Source organism: Trachemys scripta, chromosome 5 (assembly GCF_013100865.1).
Source record: "Trachemys scripta elegans isolate TJP31775 chromosome 5, CAS_Tse_1.0, whole genome shotgun sequence".
In the NCBI taxonomy this organism is placed as follows: domain Eukaryota; kingdom Metazoa; phylum Chordata; order Testudines; family Emydidae; genus Trachemys; species Trachemys scripta.
The window spans coordinates 89,631,808-89,657,261 of NC_048302.1; the positions used below are offsets into that span (position 1 = coordinate 89,631,808).

Below are 25,454 nucleotides of genomic sequence, written 5' to 3' on the forward strand. Positions count from 1 at the left end.
GATGAGCGGGCCGGGGGGTGCTGAGCGGGCCGGCAGGGCTGCGGGGTGCTGAGCGGGCCAGGGGTGTTCGACCGGGGGCCGGCGGGGTCAGGGGGTGCTCGGCTGGGGGTCCGGGGGCCGGGCCGGGGACCGGCAGTGCTGGGCGGGCCGGGGGTGCTCGGCCGGGGGCCGGCACCCCAGGGCCCGAGCCAACCCAGGCTGGAAACGCCGGGGGGGCCAGCCTGGGCTCCGCCTCCTCCCCCCACAACCCCCTTACCTGCTTCAGGCTTCCCGCGAATCAAATGTTCGCGGGAAGCAGGGGAGGGGGCGGAGTTGGGGTGGAGACTTTGGGGAAGGGGCTGGGGGCGGGGCCGGGGCCCCGTGGAGTGTCCTTCTTTTGGAGGCTCAAAATATGGTAACCCTAGTTTACAGTGGTTTGTAATCTATACCCAGCTGTGCAGTATGCCATGGATTTCTAAATGTGAAAGAATATAGCTCTAAAATGGGAAAAGTCAGAGGAAGAAAATGATTGCTTGAAATCGAAGTACTCACTAAATACTTGTAATCAACCTGACTTAATGAAACCCTGAGCAGAATATTTATTATTAGCAAGTTTCTCTTTTTGAACTCCACAATGTAAATGTTTCTTATGTAAAGTATTTTCATAATATAAGGTTTTCTTGGTGTCTCAGATTGCACACGTATTAGGTTACTGTAAATTGTCTTGAAGATTCTTGGCTGAATTTTTGGAATCTGTTTCTAGGCTGAACAGAAGGATTCCTTATTTCCTTTCCTGGAATCAGAAGTGCAATATAAAAATTAATGCTTCCTTTTTAATTTTAAAGCCAGTGAATCCTAGAAAATGCACAGAAATTTATACGAAACAAATTAAAATAAATATTTCATAAAATAAAGTCCTTTTAAAATTCCATCTTTACAATGGGTAGAAGTTAAAGCTAGACAAATATCAAATTAGAAATATGGCATACATTTTTAACAGTGAGGATGATTAACTATTGGAACAAACTACCAATGGAAGTGCTGGATTCTCCATTTCTTGAAGTCTTTAAATTAAGACGAGGTACCTTCCTGGAAAGCATGCATTAGTCAAAAACAAAACAAAACAAACAAACAAAAAAACACACATTAATGGGCTCAATACACAAGTAACTAGATGAAATGATAGGGTCTGTGTTATACTGGACATCAAACTAAGTGATCTAATGGCCCTAAAATCTGACTCTGTTAACATAAACTGTAAAAATAATGGGTACACGAAAAATCAATGTTTATAAATAAGATGGGTAGTTAGTCAAGTAATTAAAGGGCATGCAGTTAATCAAGAAATGCATTAACAACAGGTCAATCTCAACAAAGAAAGCAGAACAAGACATGCTGTGATTATGTGCCAAATGCAGAGAGAACAACAACCAAACAATTGCCAGGCTCAAATCAAAATAAATAAATAAACAAAGAGAACTGTAGCTAAGAAATATGAAAATAGAAGATTCAATAAAAGCAAAAGAACACAAAATGATCATTGCTAGTGTTTGCGACTGTCTTAGTGTATCTATATGGAGTCCCTATCCTGTTGCACCATATACATACAGGGCCTGATTCTCACTGCCTTTCCCCCAGTACAGTCGTTCACACACATGCAGTGGAGCTGTAATATGCTACCAAATAAGAACTCTCCACTCACAGACACTTATGGTAGCATTTCATGCCCACTTTGCACAGGCATAAATGACTGCACAGAATGCAAGGCAATGGGCCTCAGTGACTGGTCATTACATTTCAGAAGAAGTGGAGGGTGGAACGTTTAAAAATTCTGATCTGAAGACGTTTTTGAAGTAAAAAAGCTGTCAATGGAAGAAAGAAGAAATTATATACAGAGCAGTCTCTGCTAATGAGAAAAATAACTATAAGAACACGACAATGGACTTTGAAATGACAAAAAATAAAATCTTTAAAAAAAAAAAAAAAAAAAAAAAAGGAAAATGTCCAAAGCAAAAGCAACAAACTTTGCCTCATGTGGTTTTGCTTTACCTGACCTTGCTTAACAAAGAGTGCTGAGGTTCACTAGCAAAAGAAAACATTCCAGATGTGTTTTGGCCAAAAGCGATGACTTTCTTCTCATAAAGGATTGAAGAAAGCACTTTATACAAAGGAAAAATAACTTGTGCTAGTCAGAAAAAGCTTCCTTCTAGTGTTTACATAACAGGAGAAAGCTTGGCTCTTATGGAATTTAATATAGCGGAGAGAGGGAGATCACCCCATCAAGGCAGATACATTTTGAGTACCCCACTGAAGTATTAGGACCCTCATTTTACTCACTGTGAAAACAAGACAGAGATTAAAAGGACATTGTCAATTTAAAATCTATCTGAATTTTTTTAGCTACTATTGTTAGAAATAATATTAAAACTTACTACAGCTGACAGATATTAGAGAAAAAAAGTTTTCCCCACAGTTTATTTACTTTGTGCATTCAGTAGCACAAATTTGTGTATTTGGTAGTTTCACTATAGAATAAGTTAGGCTCCATTCCTACAAATACACACATGCTTAACTTTACCCACAGGAGTAGACTGATGTCTATAGGACTGCTCATGTGAGTAAAGATATGGACATATATGACTGTCTGAAGGATTAGGGCCCCTGGCCTGTCATTGGTAGGAAGCAGGTGCACTTGTCAATGAAGGATTAGGGCCTAAATTAGTTTCCGTGGCTGTGCAGATTGTTCACACAACAACAAGAGAGAGAGAAGCATGTTTTTAAAACAGGAAATGATTATGGTAGAATCACAACAGTTTGCAGGGGGACTTGAACAAACACAGTACCTGAAACAGCTTTTCACTCACTTTTTAAAAATTGACTAGATTTCAAGTGACTTGCCCAAGGACATCTGAGTGAGTGTCAGTGTTGGGGTTAGAATGCAGGAGTATGTGGCTCCCAGTCCCAGTGCATTACTAGACCACACAATGGCTATGAATAGTTAGAAAGCCAGATCCTCAGCTGTAGCACAAATGAAAATCCAATGGAGTGTTGCCCTGATATATCAGCTGTGAATCTGACCCAGATTCTTTTTCACCTAGTATTTGGACAAAGAACCTGTTCCTTCAGTCCCAATACCTAATAATAATCTTGTAGGAATATTTTCAGCACTATAAAGTTCTTAGTGTTTGCTGTGCAGAATACAGAGATTTGTGTGTCATTGGTGGTTTGACAGGTGATGATTCCAAAGGCCTTAATGTTAGGCATCTCCTTAAATCTACACAGTTTTGCTTATCTTGTTATCTGTCTTTGCTGCATAGAAACATTTGGCCATTATTCCATTCATGAAAAACCAAAGTCTTTAGTATTGATTAAGCATTCTTACAAGACACCATCCCAAGGATGCAAGACACAATCCCAAGACACCATTCCTGCATACTGATGCATGTAGGCAATCTTTCATGCCTAGAGGGAGCCCACTTATGCCAGTGGGATTGTAGGCAGATGTAAGAGCCGGCCCATGTGGATCATATTGCAGAATCGGGATGTAAACCAGCAAAACAGAATGCACCCTGAGTCCCCAGTGATAAATTATTTGTGAGGATGAGAGTGAGGGTTTTCTTACACTCTCTGTATCCTTTACTATTAGAGGCAGTGGGGAGAATGATGAAGAAATGAGAGCAGAAAACTAGGCAGGGAGAGAGTTGTGCAGATAGTTGGCAGGAACAACAAGCATCTCAATATAAACAATGAATTGTCCAGTAATTCTCTAACTTGAGCCATTTAAGTTTAGGAAGCGCTGTTTCCATTCTTTTTTGTGATATGGGTCAGATGGTGTGGTGATTAGAGCCAAGGACTAGAATCCTTCCTTACTAAGTCCTGGGCTTACAACTGGATATGGCTTGAGGAAATCATTTGACCATCCACTCCTTTGTGCCTCCACCTGGTGGAGAGAATTGGGTTAAAAAGTAAGGCCTCAATGAAAATTAACGTTCACATCTTAGGTTGAGCTGCTTTAAGCAAATAAATTTTAAAAATATATAGTAATTATGAATTAGTGAGGAACATATCTCCTTTTGGATAATACTGCATCTTCCTTGGCAATTCAGAATACTTGTCACTAAGTCATCCAGTTAGTTCTACACAGCTAAGAAATGGCTTCTTGGTCACTGGACTGCAGGCAAAGGGTCAGGTACTATGTTGTGAGTAAACTTCCTTGCTCGATTGTGTCACACTGAGCAGACTGAAAAATGAAGGTGCTCCCTTTAACAGGGATCTATCCCTTAAAGATCTAATGACATAACTATCTTTTCTGCCTACTGTAGCAAACAGAATTTATGGTATTGATGTTAAATTGTTTCATAATCCAAGATGCACATGTAACTCATCCACTATTGGCTTTGTTTACTCTCTAGGATTTGTGATTGCTTTACCAAGCTGTTCTATGCTGGGAGCACGTTGTATATACATGTTGATTTCTAAAGTCTAAAAATATTAAACTAATTTAAAATTTCTTCCTCCTCATCCTTTTCCCACTGCTCATTATCAAAAAATGGAAAGACCTTTGTTCACACGGCCATGTGTTTCTGTATTGTTTCAGGCTGTGAATCATCTCTTCAACTGACATTTCAGAAGGCTACGGTTGCAGTGGACAATATCTTTAAGTCCCTCAGGGATATTACAAGAGCTCGAATGCACATGAAACAGTTTAATTCTGTGTATGTCCCAGGAAGCAATACCTGTCAGGTAAGTAGATAATCCTTTTTCCATCTGCGTTATATTGTTCTAGCATATAGTCAAAATTAGTTTCACAGATGTGACTAATTTACTTGTGTATGAATACAAAACATATTCTGCAACCCCACAGAATGTTTTTGGAAATAGGTTTTAGAACTGATCTAATCAGCAGTAGCCTCCTGAAGTCCTTAATCAGTCCCGAATCAAGCAAACTCCCCTTGACTTCATTGGATTTCAGTGGGAATTTGCCTGAGTAAGGACTTCAAGATTTGGGTAACAATGATGTAGTGATATTGTATACATTTCATATGATTGGCAGGGCTAGATCAAGACTACACAGGGCCAGAATCCACTTCTGTATATTGAAATTATGTCTAGGTACCTACATGGGACTGTGTTTCAAAGTATTTTTTCTCAGATTTCCACAATTGCTGTAAAAATTGCCTGATAATATAGCTTCTGTTTAGTGGAAGTAGTGTGATTTTCTTTTAGCACAGGTCATCCTGACCAAAGCCAGTTCCCTCCCACCCCCCTAAATTACATAACTTCTTCAGTTGGAAATGGACATTTGCCACATGGAAAGCACATGTAGTAATTTAAGATTTTAAAAGACCATTAAGCTTGTCCCTGGTCTTTAGCCAGAAAGATTCCTTTGAAACTTCAGTGTACTGCAGACCAACAAATGGATAAAATTACTCTAGTGGTAAGTCAAACAATGCTGTGTAGCAATGGAACTTTGGCTATTACACAACATTGCTGAAGAGACTGTGCAGTGGAAGAACTGTAGGAGAGGCAGGTGAAAAAGTGACAGGGATCAAGCTGTAATTCCAATGGCTGTCAAAACAGAAAACCTAATCCTAACATCTTCTGGCACTTATGACCAGAATGATGGCTGATATAGAGAATATAATCAAAATATTCATTAGGTAGCTCTGTGCAGAATACTCAGCATGATAAAAAAAAAAGTACTTCTGAAAGTTTCCTAGAAATGTAGTTAGCATAAGTATGTTCTTTGGTTTTAACCCACTCTACTCATTTAGGGCCAAGTCTTGGAACGCCTTTTATGGAGGTAAAGGATCCATTAATTCCTTACAGCTGCCCAACCTAGCTCTGTACTGCGCTAGCTGATCATGCAGAAGGAGATTAGGAAGAGAGATGTAGATTCACTGTGGTCAGGATCTGTGGGGTGGCTGGGACATATACAAACAAGCTCTCCTTTTCTGTCAAGCATCTGTGGATGGATCTCAAATCCTCTCCCCCCGTGTTTAGTCGGTTTACTGCCATGCTACAGCTGCTACAAAGAGAGAGAGCTGGAGGGACCCAGGGTCTCTCTCCTTTTAAATGAAAAAGAACTAAAGTTACCATTTTATGAGTTAGAGCGCTGTGGGTTTTCTGAGTAGAGGGATTTTTCAGAGTTACCACCAAGGAGTGACGTAATAGGGGTGCACACTTCTGTAAATGTTGCTCCCAGTGCCTGTCAGTCGGAGAGGAGACACCCACTGCAGGGAATCAGGAGGCACTGCATTTCCAGGTGGGACAAAAACATGAACTGGTGGGAGGAGTTGAGTGGTTACTTGAGCATTATGCTCTTCTCTGGGTAAGACTATTGTTTACCGCCTCAGGTTTGATTAAGCCACCAAACAGAGCCCAGCCTATGGCTCCTTGGGCCAGGAGCCTAGCCTTAAAAACTCTAGTTTAATCTCTATTATGTACAGATAAAGTCCCCAGTCTTCAGCTCATCCTGCCAGGGGCCATGTCCATACTGAGATTTGAAACTGTGTTAGCACTTATGCAGGGTTCTTGATATTTCATAGACATTTTATCAGCATTGATATGTTTTGGGGCAGTTATTCTGATTGAGTTCATATCCCAAAATATACTGATGCTAACTGAGTTACTAGGAAACTTTAAAGAGGACTTTTCTTATCACCACAAATGTCCTGTATTAAACAAGCTAATGAATGTTTATGTAAAGTTAACCAATCAGTTATTCTCATGGTTACATGTGTCACAGGATTCCACAACGAATGTTTCTGCTCTGCCTGCTCTTGTAATTGCTGCTCTGTTCCTGTCATTTCTCATCCTGGTTACATACACAATTTTTGGTAACCTGGTCTGTCTATATGGGACAGGTCCACTTGTTAGCAACTTCCTAGCAAAAACTGTGTTTAAATACAGTTTTATACAAAAATGTTAGCAGTGTCAAATCTCCAGACAGGATCTTAATGCAGGCATTAGGATATAAGTTCTTTGTTATTGTCAGTCTAATGTAGGAATTGAAAGAGATTACATTATTTTTTGAAAAGCATTGTAATTATTGTGGCCAAGATTTTAAAAAATGACCAGTGATTTCATGGCTCTCATTTTTTGGGTGGCCAGCCTGAGACACTCGAAGGGCCCCGATTTTCAGAGCATGGGTATGTATCCAGGCACCCAAAATTAGGGCTGGCTAGAAAACAAGAATTCTGTTTTGCAAAAAAATATTGAGGTTTTGACATTTGTTTTTGTTTCAGTGTGGAACAAAAATGTGACCTTTTGAAATTTTTCACAAAACAACATAAGGGAAAGAAAGGAAACCTGTCCCAGGAATAGCCGGTGTCTTGGTAGCTAGGGTCCTCATCTGGGAAGTGGGAGACCTAGGTTCAAGTCCCTGCTCTAGATCAGGCAGAGTGGGATCTTGAACCTGTGTATCCCACATTCCAGGTAAGTGCCCTCTCCTCTCCATTGGCAATTCAGGGGTGGATCTCTTTAGTAGTGCCATCCTGAACCTGAGATACCTTCACAGGGAAATTTTCCTGTAAGCTGATATGCTCCATGAAACATTTTGGTTTTCACAAAATGGCATTTTTGGCTGGAAAGAAGTTTCAAAAATATTTTTACCAGCTCTTCCCAAACTCATTAGTCACTTTTGAAAATCTTAGCTGGTAAGTATTCATCTATGATGGCATTCAGATGATATCTATCCTCTATTTCATATAATAGGTTTCTGGTTAACTTTGGTTTTGATCTCTGCTCCAAATGTTTCATTTTTAATGCATTTCTATTGCTCATATGTGGCTTTAAGTGGATATTACATAGAGTTTTACACTGGAATGGCTCATTGGTAATGGAATATAGACCCTTTCATCTCTAGATCACCAGTTCAAATTCAGTCCAGGTTGATAGACACTGAAAGTTATCACCTGATAGCTATTTGGTGTACTATGAAAAGAATTTGTGGTCTCAGTCCATTCACTAATTGACAACTGTCCATGTCACAAAAAATACCACTCCTCTCATCTATGTTGGTGTAAGGAAAATCAGACCCAATGTCTCAAAATTATTGAGGGCATGTTTACAGAGTGTGGGTGGTATTTGTGTTTTAATGTTTGGATGATATTCATATTCAGAGGGCTCTGATACTCTCATACTGAGACCTCTAAATATCAGATCTGAGTCTGAGCACTTCCCCCACCACCTCTGCTGAAGATCACTTCTCTTCCTTCTAGAGGAGGATCCCTCTAATCTTAGATCATCAGGGGTAGTTTGCTGGACTTTTCCTGGGTCTTCAAAGGCAGCTGGCAGACCCCTTCCTCTTTCTGTATTTTTCAAGGGATGACCAATAGGCTCACTGCACCCTAAATTTAAATTGGTATCTTCGGGGGAACAGGAAATGATTTACATCTTTAAATACTCCACTTGTACTGACCCCTTAACACTCGGAAGTTCAGACCATCCCAGAGTGTGCTAGAAACTCAGCCAACAGACAAGGTTTCCCATTGGTCCAATGTCACCTTGTGTGTCCTAGACCATATGAGTTAAAGGTGTAGCTTAGCAGGAGCAAGAGGAGTGCTTCCATGTACTGCAGGGGGCAGGGACAGGCAACACAGACCAGCTTTCAGTGAGGACATGCCACTCAACTAACCCTGAAGTTCTGGGAAGGGAACCAGCTGGCCACATCCTGAAGACAACAGAGATGAAGGGGTCTTTCCCTTCTTTTCCCCACATGGGAAACTACATCAGAATCTCAGCTTTCATTTAGAAAAACAAAACTAGTTTTTTTGCGATCATGTTTGTGAAGAAAACCAGTGAGTTTGCAGACAGCCTGAAATAATAGCTCTGAGGGATGTAAACAGCTTTAAGATCTCAGCAGAATGTTCACTCCAAGACTCACTAACTCCAGGGGGTTCTGCCAACATCACACAGAAGACTCTGGGTAGGTCTACACTAGAAACACTGCAGCAGTGCAGCTGCGCCGCTGTAGTGTAGCCACTTACTACAGTGATGGAAGAGGTTGTCCTGTCAATGTAATAAATCTACATCTCCGAGAGGCAGTAGCTAGGCCAATGGAAGAATTTTTCCACAACCTAGCAATGTCCACACTGGGGCTTAGGTCAGCTTAACTATGTGTCTCATGGGTGTGAATTTCACATGAACAACATAGCTAGGTTGATCTATGATTTAGGTGTCAAGCAGGCCTTTGTGTGTGGCAAACATGCCCACCTAAGTAACAGACTGCCAGGGGAAGTACGTGGGTTCCCTCTACTGCCCCCTGACTCTGTGTGGGACAAGTGACCCATGCTGACATCCCTGCTGCATCCAAAGGGATGGGGGCTCCTACTGCAACACCTGCAGGGGAAAGGGGCCCCTGGCCCTGCCAGCATCACACCAAATGGAGGGTTGGGTTGGGAGGACAGAACCACAGGAGGCTGCATGTCATTATGTTATTATGAACCTAGGGCCCCAGATTGTCTTAATCTGTCCCCGTTCTCCTATGTAGCTAGGAGGCAGGAGTGGCTGGCTCTGCAGGGAGGGAGAGCTAGAGGTGCATGATCGTTCCTCCAATAGCTCTTCCTGGTCTAGGAGTAGGGGCTGAATTATTATTTCACATTTTACTTGATATGCCCTTCTCTAGCTACCAGGACAACCTGTTTCAAACACACTAAATTCTCTTAAAATAAACAAATCATAGTACTCATTTCTGTTTAAGTGTTCAACAAAGCCACATGTCTCCTTGAAATTATGCCTTCTGGATTCGAGATAACTTACAGGTATGGTGACTGTTTGCTGCCTTCTCTGTATGACCCTAGAGGAGCTTTGGGTTGGAGAGAAGCCTAAGCCCATACGCTCTACTCTGCTAATAACAACAGCCTCGACTGGCCGCTTGACCTCTTCTCCCACAAGAATCTTCACACTTATTTCCTTGCCTCCCTTTACACATGGAGTACACACAGCACCTGGGTAAATATTGCATTTTCAGTTAGATGAGAATCCTATGCATATCATTGCTATGTAGTGTTGCAAATACAGTTGTTGCTTCAACCTTGTAAATGTGTCCAATCAATTTCCATTCTGTGACAAAAGTTTTTGTTTCCTTTAATGGAAATGAAACGCTAAGAAAAGCAACTAGCCACAAGTACAGGCAATTTTATTTTCAGCACATGTTTTACTTTTGCAGGCCACTTACAAGCCATTACTGAAGCAGGTGGTAGAGGAGATATTCAGTTCTGATCGACCTGACCCTGTTGATATTGAGCACCTATCTGCAGGCCTCACTGATCTCCTGAAAACTGGATTCAGCATGTTCATGAAGGTAAAGCAACCATCCCAAGTTCATATATAAAATCTGCATCTGTCCATAGTTCAACATCTCAGCCATTGCTATTATATATGGTTGTGTATCACTTCCACTAGCTGCCCAGGAAGTGGTACGCAACTGTGTTTGCCTTCATCATTGTAATAACTGGATGAGATTAATGCTCAAGAAAATGAAGACCTAATTATTCCAGTAATACATATACATATGTGTGTACATAGGTGTATATATCTATATGGAGAGATATAAATGTGTGTCTATTTATATTATTACACATGTGTATTTATTTCAGTTTTTAAAAACTATGTCAGAAAAGCAGCTCCTGAATTATGAACTTCCTGTATGTATCTTGACCAAGCTGTAACAACTCCATTTTGAAGGTGCAGCCTTTTGCCTTCTCCGTTGTCTGTTGCTTCCATGTTGGGCTGAAATTCAAAAGGCTGGGAGCAAAAGAATAACAAGAGAGGACCATTGACTTTAAGTGCTCTCCTATCAAAATGGAATAACTGTAAACAATAGAGTGGCTCCCAACCCAGAGAACTATTTAGCCAGGGAGAGGTCATCTTGGCAACTAAGGCAGCAGGCAGGAGGCTGTGATCAGTCGGGGAAGCTGAGGAGGATGTCACCTACAAAGGGGGCAAAAAGTTATAAAAGGGGCAAGAGCTGCTCTTCTGGGGGCCATGTTTCTCCAGCTCAAGATGAGGGAGGGGTAACCCAACCTTCAGAAGCCTGGGTGAGGCAGGGGACCCTGCCTACCCTCCTAAACGCAGATAGTCTCCAAGGACTCCCAAAGGAAGGGGGCGCTAGTGGGGTGTATTGCGGTTAGGGAAGTTGTGTTCTATATGATCTGTTCTCTCTCTTAGGCATGTATGATTAAGTACAAGAAAGCGGTGGTATTAGAGTTTGTGCAGAGTGCCTGTGTGTGTGTGTGTGTGTGTTTGTGTGTGTGTGTGTTGCATGCTTCGCTACTGCCATGTGCCTCCTGAGAGAGTTAAATGGTAAACCAGAAGGCTCACACTTTCGGGGTAGTCCTGGAAGAGTGTGTATTTAAGCAATAGGGGAAGCTGAAGGGTCAGCATTGAGCCCAGGAGCTAGGCAGCTGGACAAGGGGTTCCAACTGTCAGGAGGGAGTGTTAGACACAGGGTCTGCAATCCAACAGTGTGCCTAGGGACCCCAGAGACAGTAGCGTAGCTGGGGGGGGAGCAGGGTGCTTCAGTTGCTCCGGGTCTTCGGCGGCAATTCGGCGGTTGGTAATTCGGCGCGGCGGGTTCTTCGGCAAGACTTCAGTTTTTCTTTTTTTTCCCTTTTTTTTCTTTGCTGCTCCGCAGCGGGTGGTGCCTTTTTTTCTGTGTTCACTCCCCCTGCTCTTAGAACCTGGCTACGCCGCTGCCCAGAGACTGCCCATTCAGGCTCTAGGAGTCTTAAACCACCAATGATCTAGAGGCTTGGATTCCCCTCTCAGCCATCTGATGGGCAGCTGCCAGGGGGTGCCTAACCAGATCTGTGACAGGAGGATGAGCATGGGTATTATTATGCTGGGAGGTATTAATGGGTTCCATCAACCAGCTGTTTGATCTATACACAGTTGCAGAAGCAGTTAATCTGTGGTTCTGCTAACCAAATGCCAGGGCTACGTGTGTTTCCATTTTCCCGTCATTCAGTTTTCCAATGTTCCCCAAAATCAAGAGGTTCGGCTCTGCCTGGAACATTCCCTGAAATTTTGGAATTGGTTGGATGTGGCATTCAAAAGGTATTGTTTTAAATACAGACAAACAAATAGAAATGTCAGAGTTGAGTGTAAGATCTCACAAGCTCTGCCAAAAATGCTTCGTACTTGCTATCAGTATATAAGAGGATTCTTGTTGTGTTAGTTTAGAGTAAATTATTATCAGCCACAAAGTGTAACATGCCTTTATTTTTTTGCCTGATTTTCATGTCTCTATCCCACAATTGTATCTACATTTACAAAAGAGCCAGTTGCCTATTTAGGTGCCTAAATGAAGTGGCCAGATTTTCAAAAGCGCTTAGCACCCAGCAGCTTCCATTGTACTCAGATCCCTGATACTAATGTCACTATGTATAAAATACGGCTGTCAAGCTATTTAAAAATTAATCACAATTAATCACGCAATTAAAAAAATTAATCCTGATTAATAGTGCCATTAATTGCACTGTTAAAAAATAATAGAATATCATTTATTTAAATATTTTTGAATGTTTTCTACATTTTCAAATATATTGATTTCAACAACAACATAGAATACAAAGTGTACAATGCTCTCTTTATATTTATTTTTTATTACAAATATTTGCACTGTAAAAAACAAAAGAAATAGTATTTTTCAATTCACCTCATACAAGTACTGTGGTGCAATCTCTTTATCACGAAAGTTGAACTTACAAATGGAGAATTATGTACAAAAAAATAACTGCATTCAAAAATAATACAATATAAAACTTTAGAGCCTACAAGTCCACTCAGTCCTACTTCAGCCAATGGCTCAGACAAACAAGTTTGGTTACAATTTTCAGGAGATAATGCTCTCCGCTTCTTGTTTACAATGTCACCTGAAACTGAGAACAGGCGTTCATATAGCACTGTTGTAGCCGGTGTTGCAAGATATTTACATGCCAGATGCGCTAATGATTCATATGTCCCTTCCTCTTCAACCACCATTCCATAGGACATGCGTCCATGCTGATGATGGGTTCTGCTCGATAACAATCCAAAGCAGGGCGGATCGACGCATGTTCATTTTCATCATGTGAGTCAGATGCCAGAGGGTTGATTTTCTTTTTTGGTGGTTCAGGTTCTGTACTTTCCGCATGGGAGTGTTGCTCTTTTAAGACTTCTGAAAGCATGTTCCACACCTCGTCCCTCTCAGACTTTGGACAGCACTTCAGATTCTTAAACCTTGGGTCGAGTGCTGTAGCTATTTTTAGAAATCTCACATTGGTACCTTCTTTGTGTTTTGTCAAATCTGAAGTGAAAGTGTTCTTAAAATGAACATGTGATGGGTCATCATCCGAGACTCCTATAACATGAAATATATGGAAGAATGTGGGTAAAACAGGATGTGGGAGACATACAGTTCTCCCCAAGGAGTTCAGTCACAATCTAATTAACACATTATTTTTTTAACAAGCATCATCAGCATGGAAGCATGTGCTCTGGAATGGTGGCCGAAGCATGAAGGGGCATACAAATGTTTAGCATATCTGGCACATAAAGACCTTGCAACGTCGGCTACAAAAGTGCCATGCGAATACCTGTTCTCACTTTCAGGTGACATTGTAAATAAGAAGCAGGCAGCATTATCTCCCGTAAATGTAAACAAACTTGTTTGTTTTAGTGATTGGCTGAACAAGAAGTAGGACTGAGCAGACTTGTAGGCTCTAAAGTTTTAAAATGTTTTGGTTTTGAGTGCAGTTATGAAACAAAAAAAAAATCTACATTTGTAAGTTTCACTTTCACGATAAAGAGATTGCACTACAGTACTTGTATGAGGGGAATTGAAAAATACTATTTCTTTTATTTATCATTTTTACAGTGCAAATATTTTTAATAAAAATAATATAAAGTGAGCACTGTACACTTTGTATTCTGTATTGTAATAGAAATCAATATATTTGAAAATGTAGAAGAACATCCAAAAATATTTAATAAATTTCAATTAGTATTCTATTGTTTAACAGTGCGATTAATCACGATTAATTTTTTTAATCGCGATTAATTTTTTTTTAGTTAAACATGTGAGTTAACTGTGATTAATCGACAGCCCTAGTATAAAGATACACTGTCAGGGTTGGAAGACCTAAAACTGACCCACAGTTCTTTGCCTCTGGAAGATCTTTCCACACCTGTGTGATTTCTGAAAAACAATCCATGCCGTAACTCCAAGAAAGAAAGAAAGAAAGAAAGAAAGAAAGAGAACAGACATTCCACTATCAAAGTGTATAAATGAGCTGGTGCACACATGATGTTTGAAATGACTGGTTTTATTTACTGGAGATTTCCCTGTAATTCACACCTGCATTTATTTGATTTTATTTGCTTGTTTATTTTTTTTTATTTTTGAGGCAGGAACATAAATTACAGGTTTCAGAGTGGTAGTCAGCAAAAAGAACGAGGAGTACTTGTGGCACCTTAGAGACTAACAAATTTAATTGAGCATAATACATTTATTAGTCTCTAAGGTGCCACAAGTACTCCTCATTCTTTTTGAACATAAATTAGTTTTTCTAAAAACATATGTGTGGTCTCCAGAAAGTATAACATTCAGATAGAGCCATTTTCAACATTGACCAGTTGCTAGGTCTACCCAATTGTTGTTGTTATTACACTAGCACCTATATGCCATCTAAGTCGAGGTCCCATTGTGCTAGGTGCTGTAAAGTCATATACCAAAATCGGTCTCTTCTCCAGAGAGTGGACAATCTCAGGCCACACTCCTGCAGCTGGACCTGTGCAGGCAAACCCTGAAGCCTGCGCAGAGCCCCATTGCTCCATACTGACATAATGGTGAATTCCCATGGATTGCTTAAGGCAAGATGTTACTTGTTGAGGGGGCACTAACTAATGGGATTGGGGAGGGAAAAGAGTAGATGAAATCCTTGAGAAACGGCAGAAAAGGGAGGGAGTTATGGGCATAGCCAGTGACTGAGCTGTAGGTTGACATCTCCTGAAATATGTTTTTTTTTTTTTTCTGGAAAATGTGAGATACTAAAAGAGATTTGTAATCATACATGTGTTCTTTCTTTCAGTAGTTGTCATGAATCATTCTCTGTTGTTCTGCCAAGGGTCTCTTCTGTTGGTTGCTCTGGACATTTTTCATCTGTCTGCTCAACGTTTTAAGAATCAGTAACCAGCCACCAGTTAGTCTTTCAAAATGCACTGTATCAACAAAGCTCTCTTCATGCCAGAATCACCCATGTCAGTAGGACAAGCAGTTGCATTGACTCCAAGATATTATTGTTAGTTACACAACACCAAGATATGCCTGGCATTTTACAGGCAAATAAGACAGTGTAATCAATATGCTCCCCTGCAAGACTCACCAAGTTCTGTTACAGTTCAGCATTTATGATATCACACTTTCTTCCATCATAAATTATGATGTCACAGACACTTTACTGAGACATCACTGAATGAAGCAAGTGAATTATAAAGGAGAGCACTTTTTATGTGCACCCAGATATGGGAACCAGCTATAATGAGTAAGGAAATACTTCTATACATGTTAGTTAGATTGGATTTTGTTAAAATTATGTTTTTCTAAAATTTACTTGACTGTGTCATGGTTCTTAAAATGATGAAGACATTAAATTACCTATCAGCATATAATTGGTCAATATAATTACCAGGCTAACTCTCCAGTCTCCAGATTGCACTCTTGTCAAATGGGGGGGAAAGGGGAGAGCCACTTTCACAAAGTGTGGAAAAAGAAGAAAGGGGCAAGGATATGTGAAGAAGATCTTACCACTTTTTTCTGTCTTCTCTCATGTTTATCTCCTTTCTTCTATTTCTGTCTCCTCTGCTTTTCTTTTTCTTCTCCACCCCTCACTTTTTGCCCCTTCCTTTTGGGGAAGCCCAATTAGTGGAATTCAGATCAAGGTTTGGGTACCCTCCTCTTCCATCTAAGTATGGGACTGTTCTGATTTGTGTTTCCAGATCAGAGAGAGATCCTTAGTTCAAACCCCTCCAATTTCAGGGATATTGGAAATGTGTTGATCTGTTAAGTGGGATGAACAAAAATGTATCGATATACAAAAGTAAAAGTGGAGCATTTCTGGGGAACGTAAAAAGTGCTGCCTTTTGGGACCTCAGTGTAAATATAACAAAACTGTGGCCTTATTCTTCTGCTGCAGGTTGTGAGTAATGGGAGTTGCTCAGACCTTGCAATGAGAGACTCAGAACCCCCGAGAATATATTCCATCACATAATATATGAGTTTGGTAGCAACAGCCTTGCAAGAAATGCTTGCCATTTGCAAGAGTGAGCCTCCAAAAAGCAGGTGTATTTGGGGTAGCAAAAATAGTATCGAATGGACAATTAAACAGACAAATGGACACACCAAAATAAACATACATTTGTTAATTTTCTCTCTTCCCTCCCCCTCCATTATCCCCCCCACCCAAAACTCTCCCCTTGTCTGTGAGAAAGATTATGAAGGTTTTAAAAGTTGTCTATGTCACTGTTTTCTCTTGTCTTTGAGTCATTCTAGGCTTTTAAGTTTTCTTTTTATGGTCTTTCAGCAACATACACTTATCACCTTAAATGCCTGTAAATCTGCTAGTAATATAAAGCAAATATAAATGCATAACAGATGTGCAGGTATGAATATTTCATGGACACAAAACTGTCTTCGCTTCCCTCACATTTTCTCCTCTGCATGTTGTTTAGACCTGTGGCTGGGTGCTGCATTACAATGTGAGAGATTCTGAGCCGCCAGTGATCTGTATTCATCACATAGGAGATGTTTCACAGATTTCCCCCTTTTTGCATGATTATCACGTTCTGTGATTATTTCACAAGCAGCCTGAAATTTGTTGTCCCTTAAATGTGTGACAACTCAAACAAATTAAACAAGTAGAGTTTGATCATTAAAGTTACATTTGGTGAGTTGTTATGTGTTAAGAGTCCAGCCAAAAGCAGCCTCTCCTAGCTCATGTCCAGTAGAATACACCACCCTCCTGGACTCTACAGCCACGCTCAAAGGGACTAGTTCTTCATTCAGTTCACATCTGCCTAGGACAGTTACTTTCCATAGAGGAATGTGTGACCTTGCTTTCTCAATTGCGTTCATTAGGAACATAATATCTGGGAACATGCCGAGCATGCTGGATGACTCAACAGTAGTCAGCCAGGGAAGGACCCAACTACATATTACCACGCTCAGTGTATTCCCTTGCCTGGCTGAATATTTGTTCAATCAGAGAAGATTAAAGATGCCACTCACCCAATAGTTGTGTCTCTGGCTGACATGTGTGTTCTGGAGCTCAGCCAAGGAGATAGGGAAGGGCTCCTTTAATGTCCAAGATTCCTCCTTCTCTAGTGGTACTCCAAACCAAATGGTGATTTAAAGAGGACACATTTCATTTATATCAATTGCTTTATACAAGAGTGCTCAGCTACGTCCCTACTTCATTCATGGGCAGGAGAGATTCCCCTAATAAATGGATGCTGTCTTTATTCTAACTTGTACTCCCAAGGCCTGGAACTTGGGAATATCTTCCCAGAGAGCTTTGCAAGTGGGTTACTCCGATGGGTTGTGTGGCCCCAGTGAGGTGGTTAAAGACAGGTATGAGGGAGTGTGAGATGGAAAAAGCTCAGTTCTTTACATTCTCTTAACCACCAAACCACTCCACAACTTCCTACAGAGGAGCTTTTCCCTTTTAGCCATTCAGGGTGGGTTTTTCTCTCCATTGCATTGACAATCCCACATCACTGTCCACCTCTGCTCGTGTTCTGCCCAGAAGGCTACAGAATTGAGCTCCTCATGCATCTTTTTTTCCTATTAGGGATATTCAAAAATATTTTCCCTCCCTCCATCTTATGAGTCACAGCTTCAAGGGGAGGTCCTATCCCTAGTGTCCAGCCCAGTTACTCAGCTGGGTGTTGAGCATCTTTTTGGGAAAGGAGGGAGAAGGACTTCTCCTAGACCAAAGGACAGTGGTTGGAGTAGCCTCCATGGTGTTAGAGGCCCCCGTCTGAATGGTCGGGGGGAATGTCTGGGGGATCTGTGCTGTGATGGATCCTCCCGCCCATCTCTGCCCCCTCTGTGGACAGCTGCACACGGGGATCCCCTTTGGAATTGGGCTCACAAATCTCATCTCCCACACACCCAGCAGAACCGTACCAGTTCGGCTACAGGATGTACCTCCACACCACAAAGAAGGGCAGGGATTTGCCCCTTTGCACAGATGCCTGAGTGAGTTTTTTTGATTTAGCTCTAAAACTTACCTCTGTGCTTACTGAAAGAAAAGCCTTGCAGGACTATTCAAGACTATTAGATCGACACCAAAGGGAAAGCACACCAACCACTAAAGTCCCTAGGAGAAAATACCAGGACTGGCAATTGTAGGGACAAAGGTCCTCATGACCAGCTAGGTTCAGATAAGTATCCAAACTCCAAGATTCCTCCTTCACTAGATTTATTTGATAGCTTGGCTATGTTGATGTAGTTTTACAATATGCTTGTATATGTAGTCTGGCTTCAATGAAGTTGATTCACCCTGCATCTTTACCTGTGATTTGGTTACATTAATGCTGGGATTTTCATGTTTATTTTATTCTCCTCGTAGTTATAGTATACTAGTCTTAGGAGTATTGGGTACACTATAGAATCCTGGTGGCACATAGGGTGGCTTCTCTGCTGCCATGCTATATCAATAATGCCAGCAACCATAACCATCATGCTTGCAGTGTCAATCTCACTTCTCATACTTTATCTGCCCAAACTTGTGATGTAAAGTTATACGTCTTGTCCATGATATTTGCAAGGCCTGGGCCTGGTATGTATTCCTGCGTTACTTCTGGAGGTGGAGCCAAAGTGCATGTGTCCCTCACCACTTCTGTCACTATCTCACTAAATACACATCTCTGCATGTGCCTCTGAGAGGAGACTTTCTGTGCATTACCTTGTCTTCTCCTGTCTTCTCTCCACCAATCTAAATTACCAAAGACAGTTGCCATGGTAATTTCTACTGATTTTTAGACTGGGGCAAAATTTCTAAATCAAGATGTTTTGAAGTGAATTTCTATAGGTGATTTGCAAAACATTTTGGGATCACTGACAATTCATATTAAAAATGAGATTTTGAGGACTTGAAAACCTTGTGAAACAAACTGGTGAAAAGTGTGTGCTATTTTGGGAAAGGAAAAAAAACTCCAATTTTAACTAGGCATAGTTTGTAGAAGCATGACAGAATGTGTGTTGCTTTTTGTTACAGTTCATTTTTATTCTTCTTCTGTAACACAGAGTAGAGTTGTGTTTAGCCACATGGAGCTAGCCTCTTCAAAAGAGAGAGCCTTGGGTGGTTGTATTATCAAATGGAAATATGTTGGCAGAAACCCACATTCTTAACAAGCCAAATATTTTGTACCCAAAGTATTGTCCTCCTCCAAAACACTTGTGCATAGCATAATAAAATTACAGGTTCCAAACCCTTTTCATGGCAACTTTAATTTAATTTAGAGCTTGCATGCCTAATAGTTGGTATTTTTTAATATGCATTTCTGGAATTTGTGGTTTGAATTTCAGTTTTCTGAAAAATAATACATTTTATATATGAACCATGTGTTTGGATAGAGGCTTATTTTGACGGATGGAAATGATTTGTCAAATATTTTCTCCCTTTCTATATCCATGAAAGGTTACGTTAGGTAATAAGTTATAATAAGTTTCCAGATTTATACGTACATGTTTACAATGAGTTTCTTAGTCCCATGATAAAGTTCTTAAGGAGGACATTCTGATGTGAATATCTAAATTTTAAATTCTTCAAATCTAACTCTTTGATCACCACCTTTGTTCTGTGTGGCAACTAAAATAACACTAGGAATTGGGAAGCAGCCATGTGCAGTTTGTTCACAGCTAGCCTTTGGACTGACATCTTAAAGCTAATAGTTCTGATACTGCATAGGAGTACCCTAGCACAAGCACTTTGGCCAACATTCATGTTTACCATCTTTGTGAACAGTTTGTTCTTCAGTGTTGTGGCAGTTGCCCATGCAGTTTGCTGTAAACTCCCTGTAATACTCCAGCACCTAAGCTATTTTATAATCCTACCTGGCCTACTTTTTACTGGACTGTTTAGACCTTACTTGAACTCCTCACAGTATTGGTAATAAGAATGGATTTGGTATTTTAATTAAGATAACAATACATTTTATGCAGCCATTGTTCAGCATTGGGAAAGTAGGGAAAGCCTGTGTACAGGTTGAAAATGAGTTATATTGACTTAATGGTGGTTTGTGGATTTCATTGGAAAGGAGCTGCATGCAGTTCTTGAATTGGGGGTATGCAGGATTACGTGATAACCATACTTGTCCCTGCTGCCAGCAGAATAAAGATGAATGAGGGAAGGCTAGGATTGCAACAACATACATACACACAGTGTTCAGGCACTGGCTGTATGTAAATTATCTGCCCTAATTTTAAACTCCTGAAGAGCCAGCCCAAGAGCTCTGCACCTGGTAGCAGCACTTGATCAAGACCACGGCTTTATCAAAGGCAGTTTGCTTGGAAAGCTTGGAAACCTCCTGCTGGTTTCAAAGGGAAAAGCCACAGAGGGAACCTCCTCTTCCAAAGACTGCCAGTCAGCTCCAGAAGGGAAATCATGAACTAGACTGCTGGCCAAGAAACTGCCCAAGGACTAAATATAGGACAGGCACAATAAAGAACAGAGGAGGAGCTGTACTCCGGGGAGCTGGAGCCACCAGGATCAAAGAGAGATGCCGTGTGTGGTAAAAGGAAATGGAACCATGCTCCACCCAAACATAGATTGCTACTTTCATTTTATAGAATGATGCTGGCAAAAACAATAACGAAAAGAACAAATTAAGCTGTTCTCAGTCCTCAGAGCCAAACGTTTTGAGCCTCATGCATAGGGACGTGGAGTTATAAGAAGAGGGATTGTGATGGTTCCCCTGGCATCATGTCCAAAGCAGGGGTGGCTCTCGCTTTTTTGCTGCCCCAAGCACGGCAGTCAGGCAGCCTTCGGCAGCATGCCTGCAGGCTGTCCACCGGTCCCGCGGATTCGTCGGGATGCCTGCGGGAGGTCCGCCGGTTCCGCCTCCGAATTGTTGCCGAAGCCGCGGGACCGGCGGACCTCCCACAGGCATGCCGCCCTTGACTGCCACCCTTGGAGCAAACGGCAAGCCGCCCCTCCACGGCTTGCCGCCCCAGGCACATGCTTGGTACACTGGTGCCTGGAGTCGCTGCTGGTCCAAAGGATCTGCTGAGTCTGACCCAGGACAATATCAATGGAACTGTCCTATCAATACATAACTCTAGAAAACAGCAAAATAAGCAAGTTAATTGAGCCAGTAGAATTTGTTAAATGAAAACAATGAAAATGATGATGAATATTTGCCTTGTTTTATTTATTTATTTTTTTAAAATGAAAACAATATTTTGTTTGGTCTTAAACATCCCATACAGAGGTTGCAACCCAAACATTGCAGCATTGTTCTACTGCAGGAGAGCACCAACGTGAAACTGTCTAGAGACTGATTTGAAATTAAAGTAGACCTGACTAATCTAGTTACGTTGGATGAATTGCAAAGAGTAGTTAGTCTACAAAGCACATTAGACGTTTGTAATTCAGATTTCACAAATAGTAAAAGCTGTGTTATCTGGCACTTTATATTGGTTATTGAAAAAGGTTCAGAAAAGGGCAACAGAAATTATTAGAGGTATGGAATGGCTTCTGTAGGAGGAGAGATTAATAAAACTGAGACTTTTCAGCTTGGAAAAGAGACGACGAAGGGGGGATATGCTCGAGGTCTATAAAATCATGACTGGTGTGGAGAAAGTAAATAAGGAAGTGTTATTTACTCCTTCTCATAACACAAGAACTAGGGGTCACCAAATGAAATTAATAGGCAGCAGGTTTAAAACAAACACAAGGAAGTATTTCTTCACACAACACACAGTCAGCCTCTGGAACTCTTTTCCAGAGGATGTTGTGAAGGCTAAGACTATAACAGAGTTCAAAAAAGGACTAGATAAATTCATGGAAGATAGGTCCATTAATGGATATTAACCAGGATGGGCAGGGATGGTGTCCCTAGCCTCTGTTTGTGAGAAGCTGGGAATGAGTGACAGGAAATGAATCACTAGATGATTACCTGTTCATTCCCTCTGGGGCACCTGGCATTGGCCACTGTCGGAACACAGGATACTGGGCTAAATGGATCTTTGGTCTGACCCACTATGGCCGTTCTTATGTTTGCCAACTAGAAAGCTCTATAAAACGGCATTTCTGATATCTCTGATTTCTGATCCAGGCAGTGCTCACCTCAGGCAGCTCCCCACAAGTGGTGACATGTCCCTGCTGCTCCTAGGCGGAGGAAAGGCCACGGGGGCTCTGTGCACTGCCCCCGCCCCACCCCGACCACTGGCTCTGCAGCTCCCATTGGCCTAGAACCGCAGCCAATGGGAGCTGTGGGGGCAGCGCCTGCGGACAGAGGCAGTGCGCAGAGCTGCCTGGCCGCGCCTCTACCTAGGAGCAGCAACGGCATGTTGCCGCTTGCGGGGAGCTGCCCGAGGTGAGCATCTCCCAGATCTGGCACCCCAAAACCCCTCCCATGTCCCAACCCCCTGCCCCGAGTCCCCTCCCACACCCAAACTCCCTCCCAGAGCCCACACCCCCTCCCGCGCCCCAAGCCCCAGCCCTGAGCCCCCTCCCGCACCCAAACTCCCTCTCTCCATTGATAAGTATAACTCTTTAGTGAACTCGAATTTTTGACTAACCAGAACCCCCATTCCCCCAATATGCTGGATAACAATGCTTTTCCTGTATATGGTAATATATGTAAACACACTTAATTCATTGACAATCATTGGCCTGATTCTCAGGTCTGCTGAGCACAACTCCCTTTGACCTCAATGGGACCTGTGAATATGCCACACCTGAATATCATTCCAATGATTTTTAACCTGCCAGCATCTCTTTAATTTTCTATCCAACTTCCATAGAAACCAGCATTTTAAAAAATCATTTCTGAGTTTCCTCTTAATCCTTCAATACTCTGTCTTGACCAGTCATAAATAGCCATTGCATTATGTTATTGATCGTATGCCCCATGTGGCTTTGTAGTCAAGAGTACTTGTGTTTCAGAATAAATTGAAGCAATGTAAATAATGCTTTCTATTGTTTTATAGGTGAGTCGTCCTCACCCCAGTGATCATCCTCTCCTGATCTTCTATATGGTTGGTGGAGTGACAGTCTCTGAGGTCAGAATGGTGAGGGACCTAATATCAGCACACAAACCCGGTATCCAGGTACGAAACCTTAAGTACTGTGATTTCTGTCTGAGCCAGGACAAATTAAGAGTAACAAAGAAAATGCTTTTTATAGTGCTGAATACTGCCCTGGTATTGAACATGTACCATAACATATAAATAAGGCTAATAATGGTGTCAGGTCTCTGTTGTGAAACATCTGCAGGCAAGCAGCTTTCAGATGCAAGTTATTTAAAGTTTGTTGTGTGCAGTAGATTCAGTGAGGCCCAGATCATTCCATAGAACCTCAGAATTTGCACATGCAGTTTTCTGTGAATGAGCAATTGCTTGGGAATCTGCATACGTAAATTGAACTGCAAGCAGCGATGCCATTAAGCAGAACAGAAATGACTGTCCAAAATGTTCAGTTCTCCTCAGCCAGAAAGGAAATGGCTCGGCTTAGGGGCCTCCGAGGTGGAAAGGGGATGGTGTTAGAGACTTACATGTCAATGTCACAGGGTGATGGTGGCCCTTTAAAAGGGAAAAGGCCAGTGCACCTGTGACTGCTCAGCTGCCTCCTAACTGGGCTTAAAAGAGGGCACCTGGGCCCTATGGGAGAGAGACTTAGTGAGGCAGAGCTGTCTGAGACAGGCAGAGAAGAGCAGATGAGAGCTGCCTGAGGAGGAAAGGAGAGTTCCTGGTAGCGGCGGCAGCAACAGCAGCGAGCTGTTACAGAGAGCCATGAGGTAGAGCAAAAAGTTGTTGGTGGGGACTGGCCAAAGCTGGGGAACCCCTGATGAGTTAGAGGAGAACTTGTGCAGAAGGCCCTAGGAAGAAGGGAAGGTTAGGGGAAAGTAAGCCCAAAAGGAGAGCGTTGATCCTGGAGTGTGGATCCCAGGAGCAGGGGCAGGACTAGGGTGCCCAGACAGCAAGTATGAAAAATCGGGACAGAGTGTGGGGGGGTAATAGGCACCTATATAAGAAAAAACCCCGAATATCAGGCCTGTTGCTATAAAATCGGGACATCTGGTCACCCTAGGCAGGACTCATAGGCAGAGTCTGGCTGAATGGAACACTGTGGGAAGTCCTCTAACAGTGAGCCTGGGAGGTTGCAGGAAGTTGATCCCAGAACAAGGGGTTGGTCCTGGAGGGACATGCCCTGAGCAGAGGTAGGACTGTCAGGCAGGGACGCCTGGCTGAATGGAACACTGAGCAGAATTCTGCCGTGGGAGACCTGACTTAGGGCTACAGGAGAAAACTCGTGGTAGAGAAGCGGGTCTAGGAACTATCGGGTAGAAGATCTGGAGAATGGAGTGCCCTGTAATGGGCTATAAGGACTGGGGCAGAGTGGTTAATGACTCTCTGGTGGGTGACCTGGGAGCGGTGACCCAGGGATTGAAGAGCTGCTGTATTGTAACCTTGTTTTACTTTGAGGTTTTGAGAACAACTATCTCTACGATGAGGGGACTGTGGCACTTTATGTGAATAAAGGGGTTTGAGTTTGTTGCTGAAAGAGACAACATGCCTTAATCTGGGTGCATTCTCATGGAAAACTGAAGCAGACACACTTGTCATGCCATGACCTGCTGTGGGAGGGTGCCCCAAGCAGGGCCACCTTCTCACAGTCAGGTCTGAGTTACTGTGACTCCCTAGAGCAACAGGGTTAAATTCTTGCAGGGCTGTCTTAGCCTTTCATCCTTCTGTACTGGATAAATTATTTATTTTCTGTTACTGAGTGAGAGTCAGGATGAGACCTTAAAAATCAAGATCCTAGCTGCTTGTATGGACCTCAGATCCCTGGACGTTTTCTGTAAGAGTTTGCTCCAACCTCCTAGGTTAAAATGTCCCCCCTCCCACCTACAGTTCAGTGTGCTATGCTCAAGTTGACAACCTGGCTGCCATCCTATCCCTCAGAGTAAAAGATGCCCATCTCAAAGAGTTTACAGCTGAATAAACAAGACAGACAATGTTTATAAACAACCACACAGGCAACCTGTCAAATAGAACTTACATTCCCTCCAGGTTTGTCTCTCCAAACCAACCTCCTCCCTTGTCCCATCCCTTCTCTTCTGTCCACATGCCCCTGGCACTACGGTGCCATTCATTGACCCTGCCCAACCTCCAAAATAACTTTGGGCTCAGTCAGTTAAGGGGAAGGGAATATTATTGGCAAACATCTGAAGGGCTGCTGCTCCTGGGCACACTGTCTGCCTCT

At 42.1% G+C, this 25,454-nt stretch overlaps 1 protein-coding gene across 1 annotated transcript in view; it reads left to right on the top strand.

Moving 5' to 3' along the window:
* SCFD2 (sec1 family domain containing 2) overlaps window positions 1-25,454 on the top strand; it is a 297,110-nt gene that overhangs the window by 265,023 nt on the left and 6,633 nt on the right. The window contains exons 6-8 of the mRNA XM_034772647.1: window positions 4,577-4,722; window positions 10,151-10,285; window positions 23,180-23,299. Of these exons, the coding sequence (XP_034628538.1) occupies window positions 4,577-4,722; window positions 10,151-10,285; window positions 23,180-23,299 (401 nt within the window). The remainder of the gene's footprint in view (window positions 1-4,576; window positions 4,723-10,150; window positions 10,286-23,179; window positions 23,300-25,454) is intronic.